This window comes from Panulirus ornatus, chromosome 5 (assembly GCF_036320965.1).
Source record: "Panulirus ornatus isolate Po-2019 chromosome 5, ASM3632096v1, whole genome shotgun sequence".
NCBI lineage: Eukaryota > Metazoa > Arthropoda > Malacostraca > Decapoda > Palinuridae > Panulirus > Panulirus ornatus.
In genome coordinates, this window is record NC_092228.1 from 11863855 (window position 1) to 11888206 (window position 24352).

The 24352-nt window shown below is 39.2% G+C and overlaps 1 protein-coding gene across 1 annotated transcript in view; it reads left to right on the plus strand.

Moving 5' to 3' along the window:
• Window positions 1-24352, plus strand: part of LOC139748500 (dynein axonemal heavy chain 6-like) — a 142557-nt gene that overhangs the window by 50570 nt on the left and 67635 nt on the right. The window contains exons 40-42 of the mRNA XM_071661577.1: window positions 3736-3899; window positions 13247-13446; window positions 18923-19099. Of these exons, the coding sequence (XP_071517678.1) occupies window positions 3736-3899; window positions 13247-13446; window positions 18923-19099 (541 nt within the window). The remainder of the gene's footprint in view (window positions 1-3735; window positions 3900-13246; window positions 13447-18922; window positions 19100-24352) is intronic.

The following is a 24352-nucleotide window of genomic DNA, read 5'->3' on the forward strand; positions in this document are numbered from 1 at the left end:
TCAGTCTCTAGCTGTCATGTAATAATGCACCAAAACCATAGCTCCCTTTCCACATCCAGGCCCCACAGAACTTTCCATGGTTTACCCCAGACACTTCGCATGCCCTGGTTCAATCCACTGTCAGCACGTCGACCCCGGTATACCACATCATTCCAATTCACTCTATTCCTTGCACGCCTTTCACCCTCCTGCGTGTTCAGGCCCCAATCACTCAAAATCTTTTTCACTCCACCTTTCCACATCCAATTTGGTCTCCCACTTCTCCTCGTTCCCTCCGCCTCTGACACATATATCCTCTTGGTCAATCTTTCCTCACTCATTCTCTCCATGTGACCAAACCACTTCAAAACACCCTCTTCTGCTCTCTCAACCACACTCTTTTTATTTCCACACATCTCTCTTACCCTATTATTACTTACTCGGTCAAACCACCTCACACCTCATATTGTCCTCAAACATCTCATTTCCAGCACATCCACCCTCCTGCACACAACTCCATCCATAGCCCATGCCTCACAACCATACAATATTGTTGGAACCGCTATTCCTTCTAACATACCCATTTTTGCTTTCCGAGATGATGTTCTCGACTTCCACACATTCTTCAAGGCTCCCAGAATTTTCGCCCCCTCCCCCACCCTATGTTTCACTTCCGCTTCCATGGTTCCATCCGCTGCCAAATCCACTCCCAGATATCTAAAACACTTCACTTCCTCCAGTTTTTCTCCATTCAAACTTACCTCCCAATTGACTTGACCCTCAACCCAACTGTACCTAATAACCTTGCTCTTATTCACATTTACTCTTAACTTTCTTCTTTCACACACTTTACCAAACTCAGTCACCAGCTTCTGCAGTTTCTCTCATGAATCAGCCACCAGCTCTGTATCATCAGCGAACAACAACTGACTCACTTCCCAAACTCTCTCATCCCCAACAGACTGCATACTTGCCCCTCTTTCCAAAACTCTTGCATTCACCTCCCTAGCAACCCCATCCATAAACAAATTAAACAACCATGGAGACATCACACACCCCTGCCGCAAACCTACATTCACTGAGAACCAATCACTTTCCTCTCTTCCTACACGTACACATGCCTTACATCCTCGATGAAAACTTTTCACTGCTTATAACAACTTGCCTCCCACACCATATATTCTTAATACCTTCCACAGAGCATCTCTATCAACTCTATGATATACCATCTCCAGATCCATAAATGCTACATACAAATCCATTTACTTTTCTAAGTATTTCTCACATACATTTTTCAAAGCAAAATACCTGATCCACACATCCTCTACCACTTCTGAAACCACACTGCTCTTCCCCAATCTGATGCTCTGTACATGCCTTCACCCTCTCAATCAATACCCTCTCATATAATTTCCCAGGAATACTCAACAAACTTATACCTCTGTAATTTGAGCACTCACCTTTGTCCCCTTTGCCTTTGTACAATGGCACTATGCAAGCATTCCGCCAATCCTCAGGCACCTCACCATGAATCGTACATACATTAAATAACCTTACCAACCAGTCAACAATACAGTCACCCCCTTTTTTGATAAATTCCACTGCAATACGAATATAGTATGTAACACCCTTAACATGAAGGTGACAATGGGTCTGAGAAAGAGTATGTCTCATGACATGATGCATAGAAAATTGAGACAGCCCATGACATGGTTCTAGGAAACTGCAAAAATTGCTATTGATGAAAAGGTAAGAAATGGATAGTGGGTAGATTTGAAGAAATGATGAGTACAAGCTTGAGTAACTAGATAGAATGGCAGGAAATCTATATGAAAATATTGCTAGTTTTGAAAACCTAGATTGTTAGAACTCACTGCAAGACACTTTTGCTACAAAACCTCATACATAATATTAACCCTATATGATATTGGTTAGGTCAGAGCTTGAGAGAAGAGTTTTGTTTTGGCTTCCAGATTTTCAAAAGAATAATCTTAAAAAATGGTCCAGAAAAGGGACAACAGAGTTTATACAAAGACTAAGAAAATAAGCTATGGAAAACTAAAATGAACTGAAACCATTCTCTGTCCAAAGCGAATCGTCTACGGTGATGTAGTTATTTATGTGATACTAGAAGATGTGCTACTTTGATATAGATTCACTTTGAAGTATACAGGGATCCAATCATTTGTAAAAGTAGGCTAAAGTCTAGTGCAAAGAATTTACACCAGCAGAAGAATATTCATGTTTAGAAAAAGATACTTTTGTGCTAGAATAATCTGTCTTCTGATGTCATATGCTACACCAGTAGATTCATTTAAGAAGAAACAAGACCACAGCTTCCAGTAAGTAAGTTATGACCTACTCTGTAGAAGTGAGTGAAGATCCCTAATTCCTTCAGCAGGTAGCTTATCAAAAGTCTAGAACTAGGACTTGTTTCCATACTCTCCCTACATATGGTAACACTACAAGTGGAAAGTCACTGTCATAGTCAGTGGATGACATTGACCAGAAGTTCGTCAAAAAACTTCCCACTCCAAATGATTCTGTTATATACTTGCTTGAAATTGAGGTGAAGCCGCGAAGCTTCAGGAGAACAATAAAAGGGGTCCTTTGGTTGTATACTTGGTTGATTTTTTTTTTTCATACATATTTGCCAATTCCCACATTAGCGAGGTAGCATTAAGAACAGAGGACTGAGCCTTTGAGGGAGTATCCTTACTTGGCCCCCTTCTCTATTCCTTTATTTTTTGAAAAGTAAAAATGGGAGGGGAGGAGAGGGCCTGGGAATTGAGTCATTTGTTGTTTGCTGATGATACAGCCCCAGTGGCTGATTCGCAAGAGAAACTGCAGAGGTTGGTGACTGAGTTTAAAGGAGAAATTTGAGAGTAAAGGTTATTTGGTACAGTATGGTTGAGGGACATTTTAATTGGGATGTAAGTTTGAATGGAGAAAAATTGAGAGAAGTGAAGTGTTTTAGATATCTAGGAGTGGACTTAGCAGCAGATGGAACCATGGAAGCAGAAGTCCATCACAAGGTTGGGGAGGGGGCGAAGGTTCTGGGAGCAATGAAGAATGTGTGGAAGGAGAGAACATTATCTCAGAGAGCAAAAATGGGTATGTTTGAAGGAATAGTCGTTCCAACAATGCTATAAGGTTGCAAGGCATGGGATATATATAGGGTAGTCTGGAGGAGGGTGGATGTGTTGGAAATGAAATGTTTGAGGACAGTATGTGGTGTGAGGTGGTTTGATCAAGTAAGTAATGAAAGGGTAAGAGAGATGTGTGGAATTAAAAAGAGTGTGGTAGAGAGAGCAGAAGAGGGTGTGTTGAAATGGTTTGGACATATGGATAGAATGAGTGAGGAAAGATTGACAAAGAGGATGTATGTGTCAGAGGAGAAGGGAACAAGAAGCTGGACGCCCAGTTGGAGGTGGAATGATGGAGTGAAAAAGATTTTGAGTGATCGGGGCCTGAACATACAGGAGAGTGAGAGGCGTGCAAGGAATAGAGTGAATTGGAATGAGGTGGTATATCAGGGTCAACATGCTGTCAATGGACTGACCCAGGGCATGTGAAGTGTCTGGGGTAAAGTTGATATATTTTGCAAAAGGTGACAGTGGTGCATGTGATCTAGTATGTGCTGATAACCATGAGGAAAATGAAGCACGATAAGTTCCCAAGTGTACTTTAGTGTAATGATCACATCGTCAGGGAAGATACAACAATGAGATATTGTAAGTAATAATTTGTTCGCAGATTGTATGAGCTGGACGACTACTGGGAGGAAGCTGGACGGTTAGAAGCCATCAGGGCAGCAGTGGAGGCCTCAGGGGTTGGTGGGCGACGTGCTGTCATCCTACTTAGAGACCATGCCATCACACCCACAATCCTTGACATTATATACTGCCTGGCCCAGGCTGGTGAGTAGAATGGGAAGCAAAATGTTGATTAGTGGATATGTAATTCATCATACCATTCTTGGCAGGAAATATATATTCTTTGTCTGTTTCCTGGCACAGAATTGCTGACACGGGAGACAGCAATCAAGTATAATGAAATATATATATTTTTATTTCTGTTATATTATCATTAAACTTAATCGCTGTTTTCCACATCAGCGAGGTAGCGCCAGGAAACAGATGAAGAATGGCCCATCCACTCATATATATTTTTTTTTTTTCTTGCTTTGTCGCTGTCTCCCGCGTTTGCGAGGTAGCGCAAGGAAACAGACGAAAGAAATGGCCCAACCCACCCCCATACACATGTATATACATACGTCCACACACGCAAATATACATACCTACACAGCTTTCCATGGTTTACCCCAGACGCTCCACATGCCCTGATTCAATCCACTGACAGCACATCAACCCCGGTATACCACATCGCTCCAATTCACTCTATTCCTTGCCCTCCTTTCACCCTCCTGCATGTTCAGGCCCCGATCACACAAAATCTTTTTCACTCCATCTTTCCACCTCCAATTTGGTCTCCCTCTTCTCCTCGTTCCCTCCACCTCCGACACATATATCCTCTTGGTCAATCTTTCCACACTCATTCTCTCCATGTGCCCAAACCATTTCAAAACACCGTCTTCTGCTCTCTCAACCACGCTCTTTTTATTTCCACACATCTCTCTTACCCTTACGTTACTTACTCGATCAAACCACCTCACACCACACATTGTCCTCAAACATCTCACTTCCAGCACATCCATCCTCCTGCGCACAACTCTATCCATAGCCCACGCCTCGCAACCATACAACATTGTTGGAACCACTATTCCTTCAAACATACCCATTTTTGCTTTCCGAGATAATATATATATATATATATATATATATATATATATATATATATATATATCAGATTGGGGAAGAGCAGTGTGGTTTCAGAAGTGGTAGAGGATATGTGGATCAGGTGTTTGCTTTGAAGAATGTATGTGAGAAATACTTAGAAAAGCAAATGGATTTGTATGTAGCATTTATGGATCTGGAGAAGGCATATGATAGAGTTGATAGAGATGCTCTGTGGAAGGTATTAAGAATATATGGTGTGGGAGGAAAGTTGTTAGAAGCAGTGAAAAGTTTTTATCGAGGATGTAAGGCATGTGTACGTGTAGGAAGAGAGGAAAGTGATTGGTTCTCAGTGAATGTAGGTTTGCGGCAGGGGTGTGTGATGTCTCCATGGTTGTTTAATTTGTTTATGGATGGGGTTGTTAGGGAGGTAAATGCAAGAGTTTTGGAAAGAGGGGCAAGTATGAAGTCTGTTGGGGATGAGAGAGCTTGGGAAGTGAGTCAGTTGTTGTTCGCTGATGACACAGCGCTGGTGGCTGATTCATGTGTGAAACTGCAGAAGCTGGTGACTGAGTTTGGTAAAGTGTGTGGAAGAAGAAAGTTAAGAGTAAATGTGAATAAGAGCAAGGTTATTAGGTACAGTAGGGTTGAGGGTCAATTCAATTGGGAGGTGAGTGTGAATGGAGAAAAACTGGAGGAAGTTAAGTGTTTTAGATATCTGGGAGTGGATCTGGCAGCGGATGGAACCATGGAAGCGGAAGTGGATCATAGGGTGGGGGAGGGGGCGAAAATTCTGGGGGCCTTGAAGAATGTGTGGAAGTCGAGAACATTATCTCGGAAAGCAAAAATGGGTATGTTTGAAGGAATAGTGGTTCCAACAATGTTGTATGGTTGCGAGGTGTGGGCTATGGATAGAGTTGTGCGCAGGAGGATGGATGTGCTGGAAATGAGATGTTTGAGGACAATGTGTGGTGTGAGGTGGTTTGATCGAGTGAGTAACGTAAGGGTAAGAGAGATGTGTGGAAATAAAAAGAGCGTGGTTGAGAGAGCAGAAGAGGGTGTTTTGAAGTGGTTTGGGCACATGGAGAGGATGAGTGAGGAAAGATTGACCAAGAGGATATATGTGTCGGAGGTGGAGGGAACAAGGAGAAGAGGGAGACCAAATTGGAGGTGGAAAGATGGAGTGAAAAAGATTTTGTGTGATCGGGGCCTGAACATGCAGGAGGGTGAAAGGAGGGCAAGGAATAGAGTGAATTGGAGCGATGTGGTATACCGGGGCTGACGTGCTGTCAGTGGATTGAATCAAGGCATGTGAAGCGTCTGGGGTAAACCATGGAAAGCTGTGTAGGTATGTATATTTGCGTGTGTGGACGTATGTATATACATGTGTATGAGGGGGGGGTTGGGCCATTTCTTTCGTCTGTTTCCTTGCGCTACCTCGCAAACGCGGGAGACAGCGACAAAGTATAAAAAAAAAAATATATATATATATATATATATATATATATATATATATATATATATATATATATATATATATTTTTTTTTTTTTTCTTTTTTGCTTTGTTGCTGTCTCCCGCGTTTGCGAGGTAGCACAAGGAAACAGACGAAAGAAATGGCCCAACCCATCCCCATACACATGTATATACATACGTCCACACACACAAATATACATACCTACACAGCTTTCCATGGTTTACCCCAGACGCTTCACATGCCCTGATTCAATCCACTGACAGCACGTTAACCCCGGTATACCACATCGATCCAATTCACTCTATTCCTTGCCCTCCTTTCACCCTCCTGCATGTTCAGGCCCCGATCACACAAAATCTCTCACTCCATCTTTCCACCTCCAATTTGATGGAAGGCGACTAGAGGGGACGGGAGCAGGGGGCCAGAAATCCTCCCCTCCTTGTATTTTTTAACTTTCTAAAATGGGAAACATATATATATATATATATATATATATATATATATATATATATATATATATATATATTTTTTTTTTTTTTCTTTTTTTTTTTTTAAACTATTCGCCATTTCCCGCGTTAGCGAGGTAGCGTTAAGAACAGAGAACTGGGCCACTGAGGGAATATCCTCACCTGGCCCCCTTCTCTGTTCCTTCTTTTGGAAAATTAAAAAAAAAAAAAAATTGAGAGGGGAGGATTTCCAGCCCCCCGCTCCCTCCCCTTTTAGTCGCCTTCTACAACACACAGGGAATACGTGGGAAGTATTCTTTCTCCCCTATCCCCAGGGATGATATATATATATATATATATATATATATATATATATATATATATATATATATATATATATATATATATCTTTCTTTTAAACTATTCGCCATTTCCCGCGTTAGCGAGGTAGCGTTAGGAACAGAGGACTGGGCCTTTTTTGGAATATCCTCACCTGGTCCCCTCTGTTCCTTCTTTGGAAAATTAAAAAAAAAACGAGAGGGGAGGATTTCCAGCCCCCTGCTCCCTCCCCTTTTAGTCGCCTTCTACGACACGCAGGGAATACGTGGGAAGTATTCTTAATCCCCTATCCCCAGTGAATGTAGGTTTGCGGCAGGGGTGTGTGATGTCTCCATGGTTGTTTAATTTGTTTATGGATGGGGTTGTTAGGGAGGTAAATGCAAGAGTTTTGGAAAGAGGGGCAAGTATGAAGTCTGTTGGGGATGAGAGAGCTTGGGAAGTGAGTCAATTGTTGTTCGCTGATGATACAGCGCTGGTGGCTGATTCATGTGAGAAACTGCAGAAGCTGGTGACTGAGTTTGGTAAAGTGTGTGGAAGAAGAAAGTTAAGAGTAAATGTGAATAAGAGCAAGGTTATTAGGTACAGTAAGGTTGAGGGTCAAGTCAATTGGGAGGTGAGTTTGAATGGAGAAAAACTGGAGGAAGTGAAGTGTTTTAGATATCTGGGAGTGGATCTGGCAGCGGATGGAACCATGGAAGCGGAAGTGGATCATAGGGTGGGGGAGGGGGCGAAAATTCTGGGGGCCTTGAAGAATGTGTGGAAGTCGAGAACATTATCTCGGAAAGCAAAAATGGGTATGTTTGAAGGAATAGTGGTTCCAACAATGTTGTATGGTTGCGAGGCGTGGGCTATGGATAGAGTTGTGCGCAGGAGGATGGATGTGCTGGAAATGAGATGTTTGAGGACAATGTGTGGTGTGAGGTGGTTTGATCGAGTGAGTAACGTAAGGGTAAGAAAGATGTGTGGAAATAAAAAGAGCGTGGTTGAGAGAGCAGAAGAGGGTGTTTTGAAGTGGTTTGGGCACATGGAGAGGATGAGTGAGGAAAGATTGACCAAGAGGATATATGTGTCGGAAGTGGAGGGAGCAAGGAGAAGAGGGAGACCAAATTGGAGGTGGAAAGATGGAGTGAAGATTTTGTGTGATCGGGGCCTGAACATGCAGGAGGGTGAAAGGAGGGCAAGGAATAGAGTGAATTGGAGCGATGTGGTATACCGGGGTTGACGTGCTGTCAGTGGATTGAATCAAGGCATGTGAAACGTCTGGGGTAAACCATGGAAAGCTGTGTAGGTATGTATATTTGCGTGTGTGGACGTATGTATATACATGTGTATGGGGGGGGGGGTTGGGCCATTTCTTTCGTCTGTTTCCTTGCGCTACCTCGCAAACGCGGGAGACAGCGACAAAGTATAAAAATATATATATATATATATATATATATATATATATATATATATATATATATATATATATATATATATATATATATTCTTTTCTTTCGTACTATTCGCCATTTCCCGCATTAGCGAGGTAGCGTTAAGAGCAGAGGACTGGGGCCTTTGAGGAAATATCCTCGCCTGGCCCCCTTCTCTGTTCCTTCTTTTGGTAAATTAGAAAAAATATACATAACATATAAATACATGTACAGAGCATCAGATTGGGGAAGAGCAGTGTGGTTTCAGAAGTGGTAGAGGATGTGTGGATCAGGTGTTTGCTTTGAAGAATGTATGTGAGAAATACTTAGAAAAGCAAATGGATTTGTATGTAGCATTTATGGATCTGGAGAAGGCATATGATAGAGTTGATAGAGATGCTCTGTGGAAGGTATTAAGAATATATGGTGTGGGAGGAAAGTTGTTAGAAGCAGTGAAAAGTTTTTATCGAGGATGTAAGGCATGTGTACGTGTAGGAAGAGAGGAAAGTGATTGGTTCTCAGTGAATGTAGGTTTGCGGCAGGGGTGTGTGATGTCTCCATGGTTGTTTAATTTGTTTATGGATGAGGTTGTTAGGGAGGTAAATGCAAGAGTTTTGGAAAGAGGGGCAAGTATGAAGTCTGTTGGGGATGAGAGAGCTTGGGAAGTGAGTCAGTTGTTGTTCGCTGATGATACAGCGCTGGTGGCTGATTCATGTGAGAAACTGTAGAAGCTGGTGACTGAGTTTGGTAAAGTGTGTGGAAGAAGAAAGTTAAGAGTAAATGTGAATAAGAGCAAGGTTATTAGGTACAGTAGGGTTGAGGGTCAAGTCAATTGGGAGGTGAGTTTGAATGGAGAAAAACTGGAGGAAGTGAAGTGTTTTAGATATCTGGGAGTGGATCTGGCAGCGGATGGAACCATGGAAGCGGAAGTGGATCATGGGGTGGGGGAGGGGGCGAAAATTCTGGGGGCCTTGAAGAATGTGTGGAAATTGAGAACATTATCTCGGAAAGCAAAAATGGGTATGTTTGAAGGAATAGTGGTTCCAACAATGTTGTATGGTTGCGAGGCGTGGGCTATGGATAGAGTTGTGCGCAGGAGGATGGATGTGCTGGAAATGAGATGTTTGAGGACAATGTGTGGTGTGAGGTGGTTTGATCGAGTGAGTAACGTAAGGGTAAGAGAGATGTGTGGAAATAAAAAGAGCGTGGTTGAGAGAGCAGAAGAGGGTGTTTTGAAGTGGTTTGGGCACATGGAGAGGATGAGTGAGGAAAGATTGACCAAGAGGATATATGTGTCGGAGGTGGAGGGAACGAGGAGAAGAGGGAGACCAAATTGGAGGTGGAAAGATGGAGTGAAAAAGATTTTGTGTGATCGGGGCCTGAACATGCAGGAGGGTGAAAGGAGGGCAAGGAATAGAGTGAATTGGAGCGATGTGGTATACCGGGGTTGACGTGCTGTCAGTGGATTGAATCAAGGTATGTGAAGCGTCTGGGGTAAACCATGGAAAGCTGTGTAGGTATGTATATTTGCGTGTGTGGACGTATGTATATACATGTGTATGGGGGGGGGGGGTGGGCCATTTCTTTCTTGCGCTACCTCGCAAACGCGGGAGACAGCGACAAAGTATAAAAAAAAAAAAAAATATAAATACACAGATATATACACATGTACATATTCATACTTGCTTGCGAGTATGGGCATTTGAGTATATATATGTGTATATGAGTGGATGGGCCATTCTTCATCTGTTTCCTGCTGCTACCTTGCTGACACAGGAAACAGTGATTAAGTAGAATAAAAATTATATATATATGTATGGTTCATGGTGAAGTGCATCAGGATTGGCGGAATGCATGCATAGTACCATTGTACAAAGGCAAAGGGCATAAAACTGAGTGTTCAAATTACAGTGGTATAAGTTTGTTGAGTACTCCTGAGAGATTATATAGGAGGGTATTGATTGAGAGGGTAAAGGCATGTACAGAGCATCAGACTGGGGAAGAGCGGTGTGGTTTCAGAAGTGGTAGAGGATGTGTGGATCAGGTGTTTGCTTTGAAGAATATATGTGAAAATACTTAGAAAACAGATGGATTTCTATGTAGCATTTATGGATCTGGAGAAGGCATATGATAGAGTTGATAGAGATGCATTGTGGAAGGTATTAAGAGTATATGGTGTGGAAGGTAAGTTGCTAGAAGCAGTGAAAAGTTTTCATCAAGGAGGTAAGGCATATGTACAAGTAGGAAGAGAGAAAAGTGATTGGTTCCCAGTGAATGTCGGTTTGTGGTAGGGTTGCGTAATGTCTCCATGGTTGTTTAATTTGTTTATGGATGGGGTTGTTAGGGAGGTGGATGCAAGAGTTTAGGAGAGAGGGGTAAGTATGCAGATTGTTGTGGATGCGAGGGTTTGGGGAGTGAGTCAGTTGTTGTTTGCTGATGATACAGCGCTGGTGGCTGATTCAAGTGAGAAACTGCAGAAGCTGGTGACAGGTAAACTGTGTGAAAGAAGAAAGCTGAAAGTAAATGTGAATAAGAGCAAGGTTATCAGGTTCAGTAGGGTTGAGGGACAAGTCAGTTGGGAGGTAAATTTGAATGGAGAAAAACTGGAGGAAGTGAAGTGTTTTAGATATCTGGGAGTGGATTCAACAGTGGATAGAAGCATAGAAGTGTGTCACAGGGTGGGGGAGGGGGCGAAGGTTCTGGGAGCATTGAAGAATGTGTGGAAGGTGAGAATGTTATCTTGGAGAGCAAAAATGAGTATGTTTGAAGGAATAGTGGTTCCAACAATGTTATATGGTTGCGAGGCATGGGCTATAGATAAGGTTGTGCAGAAGGAGGGTGGATGTGTTGGAAATGAAATGTTTGAGGACAATATGTGGTGTGAGGTGGTTTTATCAAGTAAGTAATGAAAGGGTAAGAGATGTGTGCTAATAAAAAGAGTGTGGTTGAAAGAGCAGAAAAGGGTGTATTGAAATGGTTTGGTCACATGGAGAGAATGAGTGAGGTAAGATGGGCAAAGAGAATATATGCATCAGAGGTTGAGGGAGAGAGGAGAAGTGGGAGACCAGATTGGAGGTGGAATGATGGAGTGAAAAAGGTTTTGAGCGATTGGGGCCTGACATGCAGGAGGGTGAAAGGCGTGCAAGTAGTAGAGTGAATTGGAACGATGTGGTATACCGGGGTCGATGTGCTGTCAGTGGATTGAACCAGGGCATTTGAAGTGTCTGGGGTAAACCATGGAAAGTTTTGTGGGGCCTGGGTGTGGAAAGGGAGCTATGGTTACAGTGCGTTACACGTGACAGAGACTGAGTGTGAATGAAATTGGCGTTTATTGTCTTTTCCTAGCACAACCTCGCATGCACGTGGGGGGAGGAGGGTGCCATTTCATGTGTGGTGGGATGGCGACGGGAATGGATGAAGGCAGCAAGTATGAATATGTACATGTGTATATATGTATATGTCTGTGTATGTATATGTATGTATACGTTGAAATGTGTAGGTATGTATATATGCTTGTGTGGGCATTTATGTACATACATGTGTATGTGGGTGGGTTGGGCCATTCTTTCATCTGTTTCCTTGCACTGCCTCGATGACGTGGGAGACAGCGACAAAGTATTATAATATAAATGATTATATATGAATATAAATATATATACATATAAATATATAAATATGTAGAAATATACATATACTTATATTTTTTCATGCATATCTCTCTGTCTGCATCAGCACGGTACAGTTGAGAACAGAGGACTGAGCCTTAGAGGGAAAATCCTCACTTGGCCCCCTTCTCTGGTCCTTTTTTTGAAAAAGTAAGGGAATACAGGGGAAGTATTCTCTCTCCCCTATATACTCTATATATACACCTTAGCCTGAGCAAGGCACCCATTTTATTGACCAATCACCAAGGGTGGATAAACAGCTGGGTTGATGGTGGACTGACTGCCACAACCAGGATATGAATCTTTGTGCTCACACACACACACACACACACACACACACACACACACACACACACACACACACACACTCACCCACACCCACACCCACACCCACACCTTTACTCCTGTACATTCATCTTGCTCTAGGAATCCTTTCTGTAGGTTCCAACGGTTTGTGTGGTGTTGTGTGTGTGTCTTTGTGGGGGATAAGCATAGTACAATTAAGGAGTAAGTGTTCAGTGTCTTCATTGTGAATATCTTTAGTCTTTATGTGTAGTGCTGGAGATATGGATATTGACCAGAAAGCATAAGAGAGAGGATTACTCATGCATGTCAGAGTTGCGGTATTTAAGATCTATTTTGGAAGGTTGTTGTTTAGTGCTTGTTAGGCCATTTTAGTGTATACGTGTTTTCTCAGTGTTTGTCTTTCTTAGGGAAGAGGGATCTGGACTTATAGGTTACTAAAGTGTGAATTAGGGGGTAAGCTTTTAATTTCTTTTAGGCTCTGGTAGTTTTTATTGAAATTGTGTTGACAGGAAGGGTATAGTGCTGCTGCAAAGAACTTAATGTAAAGCATTTTGAGGGGAGATTGTGTTGAAAGCATTCATGTTTCATCATGCAGAAGCTGAATGATTCTGGGTGTTGGCAGTTAGTCACTGTTCTGAGCGCTCTGCTTTGTGTGGTTTGTAGTTTTCTGATGTTTGATTTTGACAGTGTAGATGTCCAGGCAGGTGAGGCAAAATTTAGGGTGGAGTGGATGAATTGTTTATGAGGAATGCCAAAGGATTCTTTTATTATCCAAATCTGGTATCAGTAAGTGTTTCTAATACCAACACCCTGCTGCAAATTTGCAGGTTGGAGTGAAGGGCTGTGGGAGCCCCTGAAGATGCGGGGTCTGCTGGAGATGATCCGGCAGAAAGGTAAGAGTCCCCAGCCACTGGAGAACCGATGGATGACCTACCTTGAGGAGGAGGAGCTGGCGGCCCTCAAGCTCAGGTTCACCACCAGTGTGAAAAGGAACTTACACGTGTGCCTGATCACACACTCCCATCAGGTACGATACAGTGATGCAGGCTAGGAGAAGGATATATCATTATACTGGGAGTTGGAGAACATACACGTGACCTCAGGAAAGATTTTGTGTGATCGGGGCCTGACCATGCAGGAGGGTGAAAGGAGAGCAAGGAATAGAGTGAATTGGATCGATGTGGTATATCGGGGTTGACGTGCTATCAGTGGATTGAATTAGGGCATGTGAAGCGTCTGGGGTAAACCATGGAAAGCTGTGTAGGTATGTATATTTGCGTGTGTGGATGTATGTATATACATGTATATGGGGGTGGGTTGGGCCATTTCTTTCGTCTGTTTCCTTGCGCTACCTCGCAAACGCGGGAGACAGCGGCAAAAAAAAAAAAAAAAAAAAAAATATATATATATATATATATATATATATATATATATATATATATATATAGGGTTAGGGAAAATGATTTGGTAAACAGAGAAGAGGTAGTGAAAGCTTTGCGGAAGATGAAAGCCGGCAAGGCAGCAGGTTTGGATGGTATTGCAGTGGAATTTATTAAAAAAGGGGGTGACTGTATTGTTGACTGGTTGGTAAGGTTATTTAATGTATGTATGACTCATGGTGAGGTGCCTGAGGATTGGCGGAATGCGTGCATAGTGCCATTGTACAAAGGCAAAGGGGATAAGAGTGAGTGCTCAAATTACAGAGGTATAAGTTTGTTGAGTATTCCTGGTAAGTTATATGGGAGGATATTGATTGAGAGGGTGAAGGCATGTACAGAGCATCAGATTGGGGAAGAGCAGTGTGGTTTCAGAAGTGGTAGAGGATGTGTGGATCAGGTGTTTGCTTTGAAGAATGTATGTGAGAAATACTTAGAAAAGCAAATGGATTTGTATGTAGCATTTATGGATCTGGAGAAGGCATATGATAGAGTTGATAGAGATGCTCTGTGGAAGGTATTAAGAATATATGGTGTGGGAGGAAAGTTGTTAGAAGCAGTGAAAAGTTTTTATCGAGGATGTAAGGCATGTGTACGTGTAGGAAGAGAGGAAAGTGATTGGTTCTCAGTGAATGTAGGTTTGCGGCAGGGGTGTGTGATGTCTCCATGGTTGTTTAATTTGTTTATGGATGGGGTTGTTAGGGAGGTAAATGCAAGAGTTTTGGAAAGAGGGGCAAGTATGAAGTCTGTTGGGGATGAGAGAGCTTGGGAAGTGAGTCAGTTGTTGTTCGCTGATGATACAGCGCTGGTGGCTGATTCATGTGAGAAACTGCAGAAGCTGGTGACTGAGTTTGGTAAAGTGTGTGGAAGAAGAAAGTTAAGAGTAAATGTGAATAAGAGCAAGGTTATTAGGTACAGTATGGTTGAGGGTCAAGTCAATTGGGAGGTGAGTTTGAATGGAGAAAAACTGGAGGAAGTAAAGTGTTTTAGATATCTGGGAGTGGATCTGGCAGCGGATGGAACCATGGAAGCGGAAGTGGATCATAGGGTGGGGGAGGGGGCGAAAATTCTGGGGGCCTTGAAGAATGTGTGGAAGTCGAGAACATTATCTCGGAAAGCAAAAATGGGTATGTTTGAAGGAATAGTGGTTCCAACAATGTTGTATGGTTGCGAGGCGTGGGCTATGGATAGAGTTTTGCGCAGGAGGATGGATGTGCTGGAAATGAGATGTTTGAGGACAATGTGTGGTGTGAGGTGGTTTGATCGAGTAAGGAACGTAAGGGTAAGAGAGATGTGTGGAAATAAAAAGAGCGTGGTTGAGAGAGCAGAAGAGGGTGTTTTGAAATGGTTCGGGCACATGGAGAGAATGAGTGAGGAAAGATTGACCAAGAGAATATATTTGTTGGAGGTGGAGGGAACGAGGAGAAGAGGGAGACCAAATTGGAGGTGGAAAGATGGAGTGAAAAAGATTTTGTGTGATCGGGGCCTGAACATGCAGGAGGGTGAAAGGAGGGCAAGGAATAGAGTGAATTAGAGCGATGTGGTATACCGGGGTTGACGTGCTGTCAGTGGATTGAATCAAGGCATGTGAAGCGTCTGGGGTAAACCATGGAAAGCTGTGTAGGTATGTATATTTGCGTGTGTGGACGTATGTATATACATGTGTATGGGGGGGGGGGGGTGGGTTGGGCCATTTCTTTCGTCTGTTTCCTTGCGCTACCTCGCAAACGCGGGAGACAGCGACAAAGCAAAAAAAAAAAAAAAAATATATATATATATTATATTTATTGTTTTGCTATGTTGCTGTCTCCCGCATTTGCGAGGTAGCGCAAGGAAACAGACGAAAGAAATGGCACAACCCACCCCCATACACAATGTACACACACACACGCCCACACACGCAAATATACATACCTATACGTCTCAATGTACACATATATATATACACACACAGACACATACATATATACCCATGCACACAATTCACACTGTCTGCCCCTATTCATTCCTATCGCCACCTCGCCACACATGGAATACCATCCCCCTCCCCCCCCTCATGTGTGCGAGGTAGCACTAGGAAAAGACAACAAAGGCCCCATTCGTTCACACTCAGTCTCCAGCTGTCACGCAATAATGCCCGAAACCACAGCTCCCTTTCCACATCCAGGCCCCACACAACTTTCCATGGTTTACCCCAGACGCTTCACATGCCCTGATTCAATCCACTGACAGCACGTCAACCCCGGTATACCACATCGATCCAATTCACTCTATTCCTTGCCTGCCTTTCACCTTCCTGCATGTTCAGGCCCCGATCACACAAAATCTTTTTCACTCCATCTTTCCACCTCCAATTTGGTCTCCCACTTCTCCTCGTTCACTCCACCTCCGACACATATATCCTCTTGGTCAATCTTTCCTCACTCATTCTCTCCATGTGCCCAAACCATTTCAAAACACTCTCTTCTGCTCTATCAACCACGCTCTTTTTATTTCCACACATCTCTCTTACCCTTACATTACTTACTCGATCAAACCACCTCACACCACACATTGTCCTCAAACATCTCATTTCCAGCACATCCACTCTCCTGCGCACAACTCTATCCATAGCCCACGCCTCGCAACCATACAACATTGTTGGAACCACTATTCCTTCAAACATACCCATTTTTGCTTTCCGAGATAATGTTCTCGACTTCCACACATTCTTCAAGGCCCCCAGAATTTTCGCCCCCTCCCCCACCCTATGATTCACTTCCGCTCCATGGTTCCATCCGCTGCCAGGTCCACTCCCAGATATCTAAAACACTTTACTTCCTCCAGTTTTTCTCCATTCAAACTTACCTCCCAATTGACTTGACCCTCAACCCTACTGTACCTAATAACCTTGCTCTTATTTACATTTACTCTTAACTTTCTTCTTTCACACACTTTAAAAAACTCATATTTTTTTTTTGCTTTGTCGCTGTCTCCCGCGTTTGCGAGGTAGCGCAAGGAAACAGATGAAAGAAATGGCCCAACCCACCCCCATACACATGTATATACATACATCCACACACGCAAATATACATACCTACACAGCTTTCCATGGTTTACCCCAGGCGCTTCACATGCCCTGATTCAATCCGCTGACAGCACGTCAACCCCGGTATACCACATTGATCCAATTCACTCTATTCCTTGCCCTCCTTTCACCCTCCTGCATGTTCAGGCCCCGATCACACAAAATCTTTTTCACTCCATCTTTCCACCTCCAATTTGGTCTCCCACTTCTCCTCGTTCCCTCCACCTCCGACACATATATCCTCTTGGTCAATCTTTCCTCACTCACACTCTCCATGTGCCCAAACCATTTCAAAACACCCTCTTCTGCTCTCTCAACCACGCTCTTCTTATTTCCACACATCTCTCTTACCCTTACGTTACTTACTCGATTAAACCACCTCACACCGCACATTGTCCTCAAACATCTCATTTCCAGCACATCCATCCTCCTGCGCACAACTCTATCCATAGCCCACGCCTCACAACCATACAACATTGTTGGAACCACTATTCCTTCAAACATACCCATTTTTGCTTTCCGAGATAATGTTCTCGACTTCCACACATTCTTCAAGGCTCCCAGGATTTTCGCCCCCTCCCCCACCCCATGATCCACTTCCGCTTCCATGGTTCCATCCGCTGCCAGATCCACTCCCAGATATCTAAAACACATTACTTCCTCCAGTTTTTCTCCATTCAAACTCACCTCCCAATTGACTTGACCCTCAACCCTACTGTACCTAATTACCTTGCTCTTATTCACATTTACTCTTAACTTTCTTCTTTCACACACTTTACCAAACTCAGTCACCAGCTTCTGCAGTTTCTCACATGAATCAGCCACCAGCGCTGTATCATCAGCGAACAACAACTGACTCACTTCCCAAGCTCTCTCATCCCCAACAGACTTCATACTTGCCCCTCTTTCCAAAACTCTTGCATTCACCTCCCTAACAACCCCATCCATAAACAAATTAAACAACCATGGAGACATCACACACCCCTGCCGCAAACCTACATTCACTGAGAACCAATCACTTTCCTCTCTTCCTACACGTACACATGCCTTACATCCTCGATAAAAACTTTTCACTGCTTCTAACAACTTGCCTCCCTCTCCATATATTCTTAATACCTTCCACAGATCATCTCTATCAACTCTATCATATGCCTTCTCCAGATCCATAAATGCTACATACAAATCCATTTGCTTTTCTAAGCATTTCTCACATACATTCTTCAAAGCAAACACCCGATCCACACATCCTCTGTATATATATATATATATATATATATATATATATATATATATATATATATATATATATATATATATATATACTCTAAACAGAACCAGGTGTCCATTTGACCAATCAACCCTTGGGGATGGATGAACAGCTGGGTTGACTGTGGAACGACTGCCACAGCCAGAATTCAAACCCATGTTGTTGACCCTGGGCGGCCCATGAATGCATTATGGTCAGGATCATTAAGTGCTACACCTCAGGAGTCCATATACTAAGAACAACAATGTTGAGGAGTTTTCAGGCTTTTGTTTATGAAGAAAAGTTGCTGAAGAATTTGAGTTGGGTCATATTATTCTTGTTGGCAGTGAAGGGTGACCTACCTACCCCTGAGGTGAGGGTGAGATGTGCATCTGAAGGACATATCTTAAATTACCATTATTAAGAAGATAAAGTTTTCGTTACATTTTTTATATTAAAGTTCAGATATGCTTGTTTCACATCTAGATACTCTCTAACCTTGTTGTATTATGGGAGACTATCATTTATTTGATTTAAGAAAACCACTTAACTTCTCATTGGAAGCATTTAGATATCTTTTCATAAAGAGGAAAAATGGAGAGGACCTGTCTCAGTGAGTCTCAGCAACTATGGTACCAGTTTTCAAAAAATTAGGTGAGTTTTCATAAGTGTGGATATTTTTTCAGTCTAGTACTTAAGTGTGTGTGCTCTTCTACCAGTAGTTAAGATCCTACTGTGATGTCTTTATATGTAGTTGAGTGAGGAGTGGTGTGCTCAGTACCCATCACTAAGGAGCAGGTGGACATGGGTGAGGATGGATACCTGGAAACCTGAGACTCTACGCGAAGTGGCCAGGAGGATCTTGCTGCCTGCCGACCTCCCTCCACACATCTTACATCAGTTACAGGCATCTCTGCCTGCCATCCACCAGGTGAGGCAAGCTGCACCAAACATACAGGATGCATGCCATGACCTAGGACAGGTGTCAATCAATGAACCGGTTATATGTATGCACAATGTCAGTCTTATTAACTGGAATAATTAAAATAAATTTAAAATTTAAATGCTAATTTCTCGACTAATTATACGAATTTTTAGATTTTAACCATAGATTCGTATTCAGCATATACAGAAGTATCTATTCTAAAAATTTCAAGAAAATCTATTTTTTCAAAAAAATCAAGAAAAATCCAAGGCTATAGCCTACGATTTTTTTTTGCTCAGATTTTCAACTATATCAGATTTTAATGAAAATCTGTGAACATATGTTATTTTATGTGGCATTTAAGTATTTGCAGTCAAAAGACTGTAATTCATAACATTAACCCTTGTAATTAGCATCTGGACTAATTATGATAAAATTTAAATGCTAATTACTCGACTAATTATACGAATTTTTAGATTTTAACCATAGATTCGTATTCAGCATATACAGAAGTATCTATTCTAAAAATTTCAAGAAAATCTATTTTTTCAAAAAAATCAAGAAAAATCCAAGTATTTGCAGTCGATTTTTTTTGCTCAGATTTTCGACTATCTCAGATTTTAATGAAAATCTGTGAACATATTTTATATGGCATTTAAGTATTTGCAGTCAAAAGACAGTGATTCATAATATTAACCCTTTTAATTAGCACCTGGACTAATTATAATAGAATGTAAATGCTAATTACTCGACTAATTTTACGAATTTTTAGATTTTGACTAAAGATTGGTATTCACCATACACAAAAGTGTCTATGCTGAAAATGTAAAAAAAAATCTATTTTTTCAAAAAAATCTTAAAATCTGAGCATTTTTTGCTCAGATTTTCAACTTCCTCTGATTTTAATGAAAATCTGCGTACATATGTTATTTTATATGGTATTTAAGTATTTGGAGTCAAAAGACTGTAATTCATAATATTAACCCTTGTAATTAGCTCCTGCACTAATTATGATAATATTTAAATGCTAATTACTCGACTAATTATTCGAATTTTAAGATTATAACCAAAGATTCGTATTCAGCATATACAGAAGTATCAATTCTAAAAATTTCAAGAAAATCTATTTTTTCAAAAAAATCAAGAAAAATCCAAGGCTATAGTATAGCATTGGATATTTTTCCCTCAGATTTTCAACTTTCTCAGATTTTAATGAAAATATGTGTACAGATGTTATTTTATATGGTATTTAAGGATTTCCAGTCAAAAGACAGAGATTCATAATACTAACCCTTGTAATTACCACCTGGACTAATTATGATAAAATTTAAATGCTAATTACTCGACTAAATATACGAATGTTTAGATTTTAACCACACATTCGTATTTAGCATATACAGAAGTATCTATTCTAAAGAGGTCAAGAAAATCTAATTTTTCAAAAAAAATCAAGAAAAATCCCAGGGTATACCCTTGGATTTTTTTTTTTTTTTTTGCTCAGATTTTCAACTTACTCAGATTTTAATGAAAATTTGTGTATAGATGTTACTTTATATGGCATTTAAGTATTTGGAGTCAAAAGACTGTAATTCATAATATCAACCCTTGTAATTAGCACCTGGACTAATTATGATAAAATTTAAATGCTAATTACTCGACTACTGATACGAATTTTTAGATTTTAACCAAACATTCGTATTCAGCATAATAACCCTTGTAATTAGCACCTGGACTAATTATGATAAAATTTAAATGCTAATTACTCGACTACTGATACGAATTTTTAGATTTTAACCAAACAATCGTATTCAGCATATACACAAGTATCTATTCTAAGATTTTAAAGAAAATCTTTTTAAAAAATAAAAATCTTAGCATTTTTTGCTCAGATTTTCAACTTCCTCAGATTTTAATGAAAATCTGCGTACATATGTTACTTTATATGGTATTTAAGTATTTGGAGTCAAAAGACTGTAATTCATAATATTAACCCTTGTAATTAGCACCTGGACTAATTATGATAAAATTGAAATACTAATTATTCGACTAATTATACGAATTTTTAGATTTTAACCACAGATTCGTATTCAGCATATATAGAAGTATCAATTCTAAAAAATTCAAGAAAATCTATTTTTTTCTAAAAAATAGATTTTCAACTATCTCAGATTTTAATGAAAATCTGTGTACAGATGTTATTTTATATGGCATTTAAGTATTTGCAGTAAAAAGACTGTGATTCATAATATTAACCCTTTTAATTAGCACCAGGACTAATTATAATAAAATGTAAATGCTAATTACTCGACTAATTATACGAATTTTTAGATTTTAACCACACATTCGTATTTAGCATATACAGAAGTATCTATGCTAAAATTTTGAAGAAAATCTAATTTTTCAAAAAAATCTAAAAATCAGCATTTTTTGCTGATTTTCAACTCTCAGATTTTAATGAAAATCTGCGTACATATGTTACTTTATATGGTATTTAAGTATTTGGAGTCAAAAGACTGTAATTCATAATATTAACCCTTGTAATTAGCACATGGAATAATTATGATAAAATTTAAATGCTAATTACTCGACTAATTATACGAATTTTAAGATTATAACCACAGATTCGTATTCAGCATATACAGAAGTATCAATTCTAAAAATTTCAAGAAAATCTATTTTTTCAAAAAAATCAAGAAAAATCATAGGCTATAGCCTTCGACTTTTTTCCATCAGATTTTCAACTTCCTCAGATTTTAATGAAAATCTGTGTACAGATGTTATTTTATATGGTATTTAAGAATTTCCACTCAAAAGACAGTGATTCATAATACTAACACTTGTAATTACCACCTGGACTAATTATGATAAAATTTAAATGCTAATTACTCGACTAAATATACGAATATTTAGATCTTAACCACACATTCGTATTTAGCATATACAGAAGTATCTATGCTAAATAGGTCAAGAAAATCTAATTTTTCAAAAAAAAATGAAAATTTCAAGGCTATACCCTTGGATTTTTTTTTTTTTTTTTTGCTCAGATTTTCAACTTATATTTTAATGAAAATCTGTGTATAGATGTTATATGGTATTTAAGTATTTAGAGTCAAAAGACTGTAATTCATAATATCAACCCTTGTAATTAGCACCTGGACTAATTATGATAAAATTTAAATGCTAATTACTCGACTAATTATACGAATTTTTAGATTTTAACCACACTCGTATTCAGCATATACAGAAGTATCTTTTATAAAAATTTCAAGAAAATCTATTTTTTCAAAAAAATCAAGAGAAATCCAAGTGTTAAGTATTTTCAGTCGATTTTTTTTGCTCAGATTTTCGACTATCGGATTTTAATGAAAATCTGTGAACATATGTTATTTTATATGGCATTTAAGTATTTGCAGTCAAAAGACAGTGATTCATAATATTAACCCTTTTAATTAGCACCTGGACTAATTAAAATAGAATGTAAATGCTAATTACTCGACTAATTTTACGAATTTTTAGATTTTGACTAAAGATTCGTATTCAGCATACACAAAAGTGTCTATGCTGAAAATTTAAAGAAAATCTATTTTTTCAAAAAAATCAAAAAATCTGAGCATTTTTTGTTCAATTTTCAACTTCCTTCAATTTTAATGAAAATCTGCGTTCATATGTTATTTTATATGGTATTTAAGTATTTGGAGTCAAAAGACTGTAATTCATATTATTAACCCTTGTAAGTAGCACCTGGACTAATTATGATAAAATTTAAACGCTAATTACTCGACTAATTATACGAATTTTAAGATTATAACCACAGATTCGTATTCAGCATATACAGAAGTATCAATTCTAAAAATTTCAAGAAAATCTATTTTTTCAAAAAAATCAAGAAAAATCCAAGGCCTTGGATTTTCTTCCCTCAGATTTTCAACTTTCTCAGATTTAAATGAAAATCTGTGTACAGATGTTATTTTATATGTTATTTAAGGATTTCCTGTCAAAAGACAGTGATTCATAATACTAACCCTTGTAATTACCACCTGGACTAATTATGATAAAATTTAAATGCTAATTACTCGACTAAATATACGAATATTTAGATTTTAACCACACATTCGTATTTAGTATATACAGAAGTATCTATGCTAAAGAGGCCAAGAAAATCTAATTTTTCAAAAAAATCAAGAAAAATCCAAAAAATCCAAATCCCTTGGATTTTTTTTCTTTTTTGCTCAGATTTTCAACTTACTCAGATTTTAATGAAAATCTGTGTATAGATGTTATTTTATATGGCATTTAAGTATTTGCAGTCAAAAGACTGTAATTCATAATATCAACCCTTGTAATTAGCACCTGGACTAATTATGATAAAATTTAAATGCTAATTACTCGACTACTTATACGAATTTTTAGATTTTAACCACAGATTCGTATTCAGCATATACAGAAGTATCTATGCTAAGATTTTAAAGAAAATCTTTTTTAAAAAAAATCAATAAAAATCTGAGCATTTTTGCTCAGATTTTCAACTTAGATTTTAATGAAAATCTGTGTATAGATGTTATTTTATATGGCATTTAAGTATTTGCAGTAAAAAGACTGATTCATAATATTAACCCTTTTAATTAGCACCTGGACTAATTATAATAAAATGTAAATGCTAATTACTCGACTAATTATACGAATTTTTAGATTTTAACCACACATTCCTATTTAGCATATACAGAAGTATCTATGCTAAAATTTTGAAGGAAATCTACTTTTTTAAAAAAAATCAATAAAAATCTGAGCATTTTTTGCTCAGATTTTCAATTCTCAGATTTTAATGAAAATCTGCGTGCATATGTTACTTTATATGGTATTTAAGTATTTGAAGTCAAAAGACTGTAATTCATAATATTAGTCCTTGTAATTAGCACCTGGACTAATTATAAAATTTAAATGCTAATTACTCGACTAATTATACGAATTTTTAGATTATAACCACAGATTCGTATTCAGCATATACAGAAGTATCAATTCTAAAAATTTCAAGAAAAATCTATTTTTTCAAAAAATCAAGAAAAATCCAAGGCTATAGCCTAGGATTATTTTTCCTCAGATTTTCAACTATCTCAGATTTTAATGAAAATCTGTGTACAGATGTTATTTTATATGACATTTAAGTATTTGCAGTAAAAAGACAGTGATTCATAATATTAACCCTTTTTTAAATTTGACCGGAAAAAAAAATGTTAATTACTCGACTAATAACGAATTTTT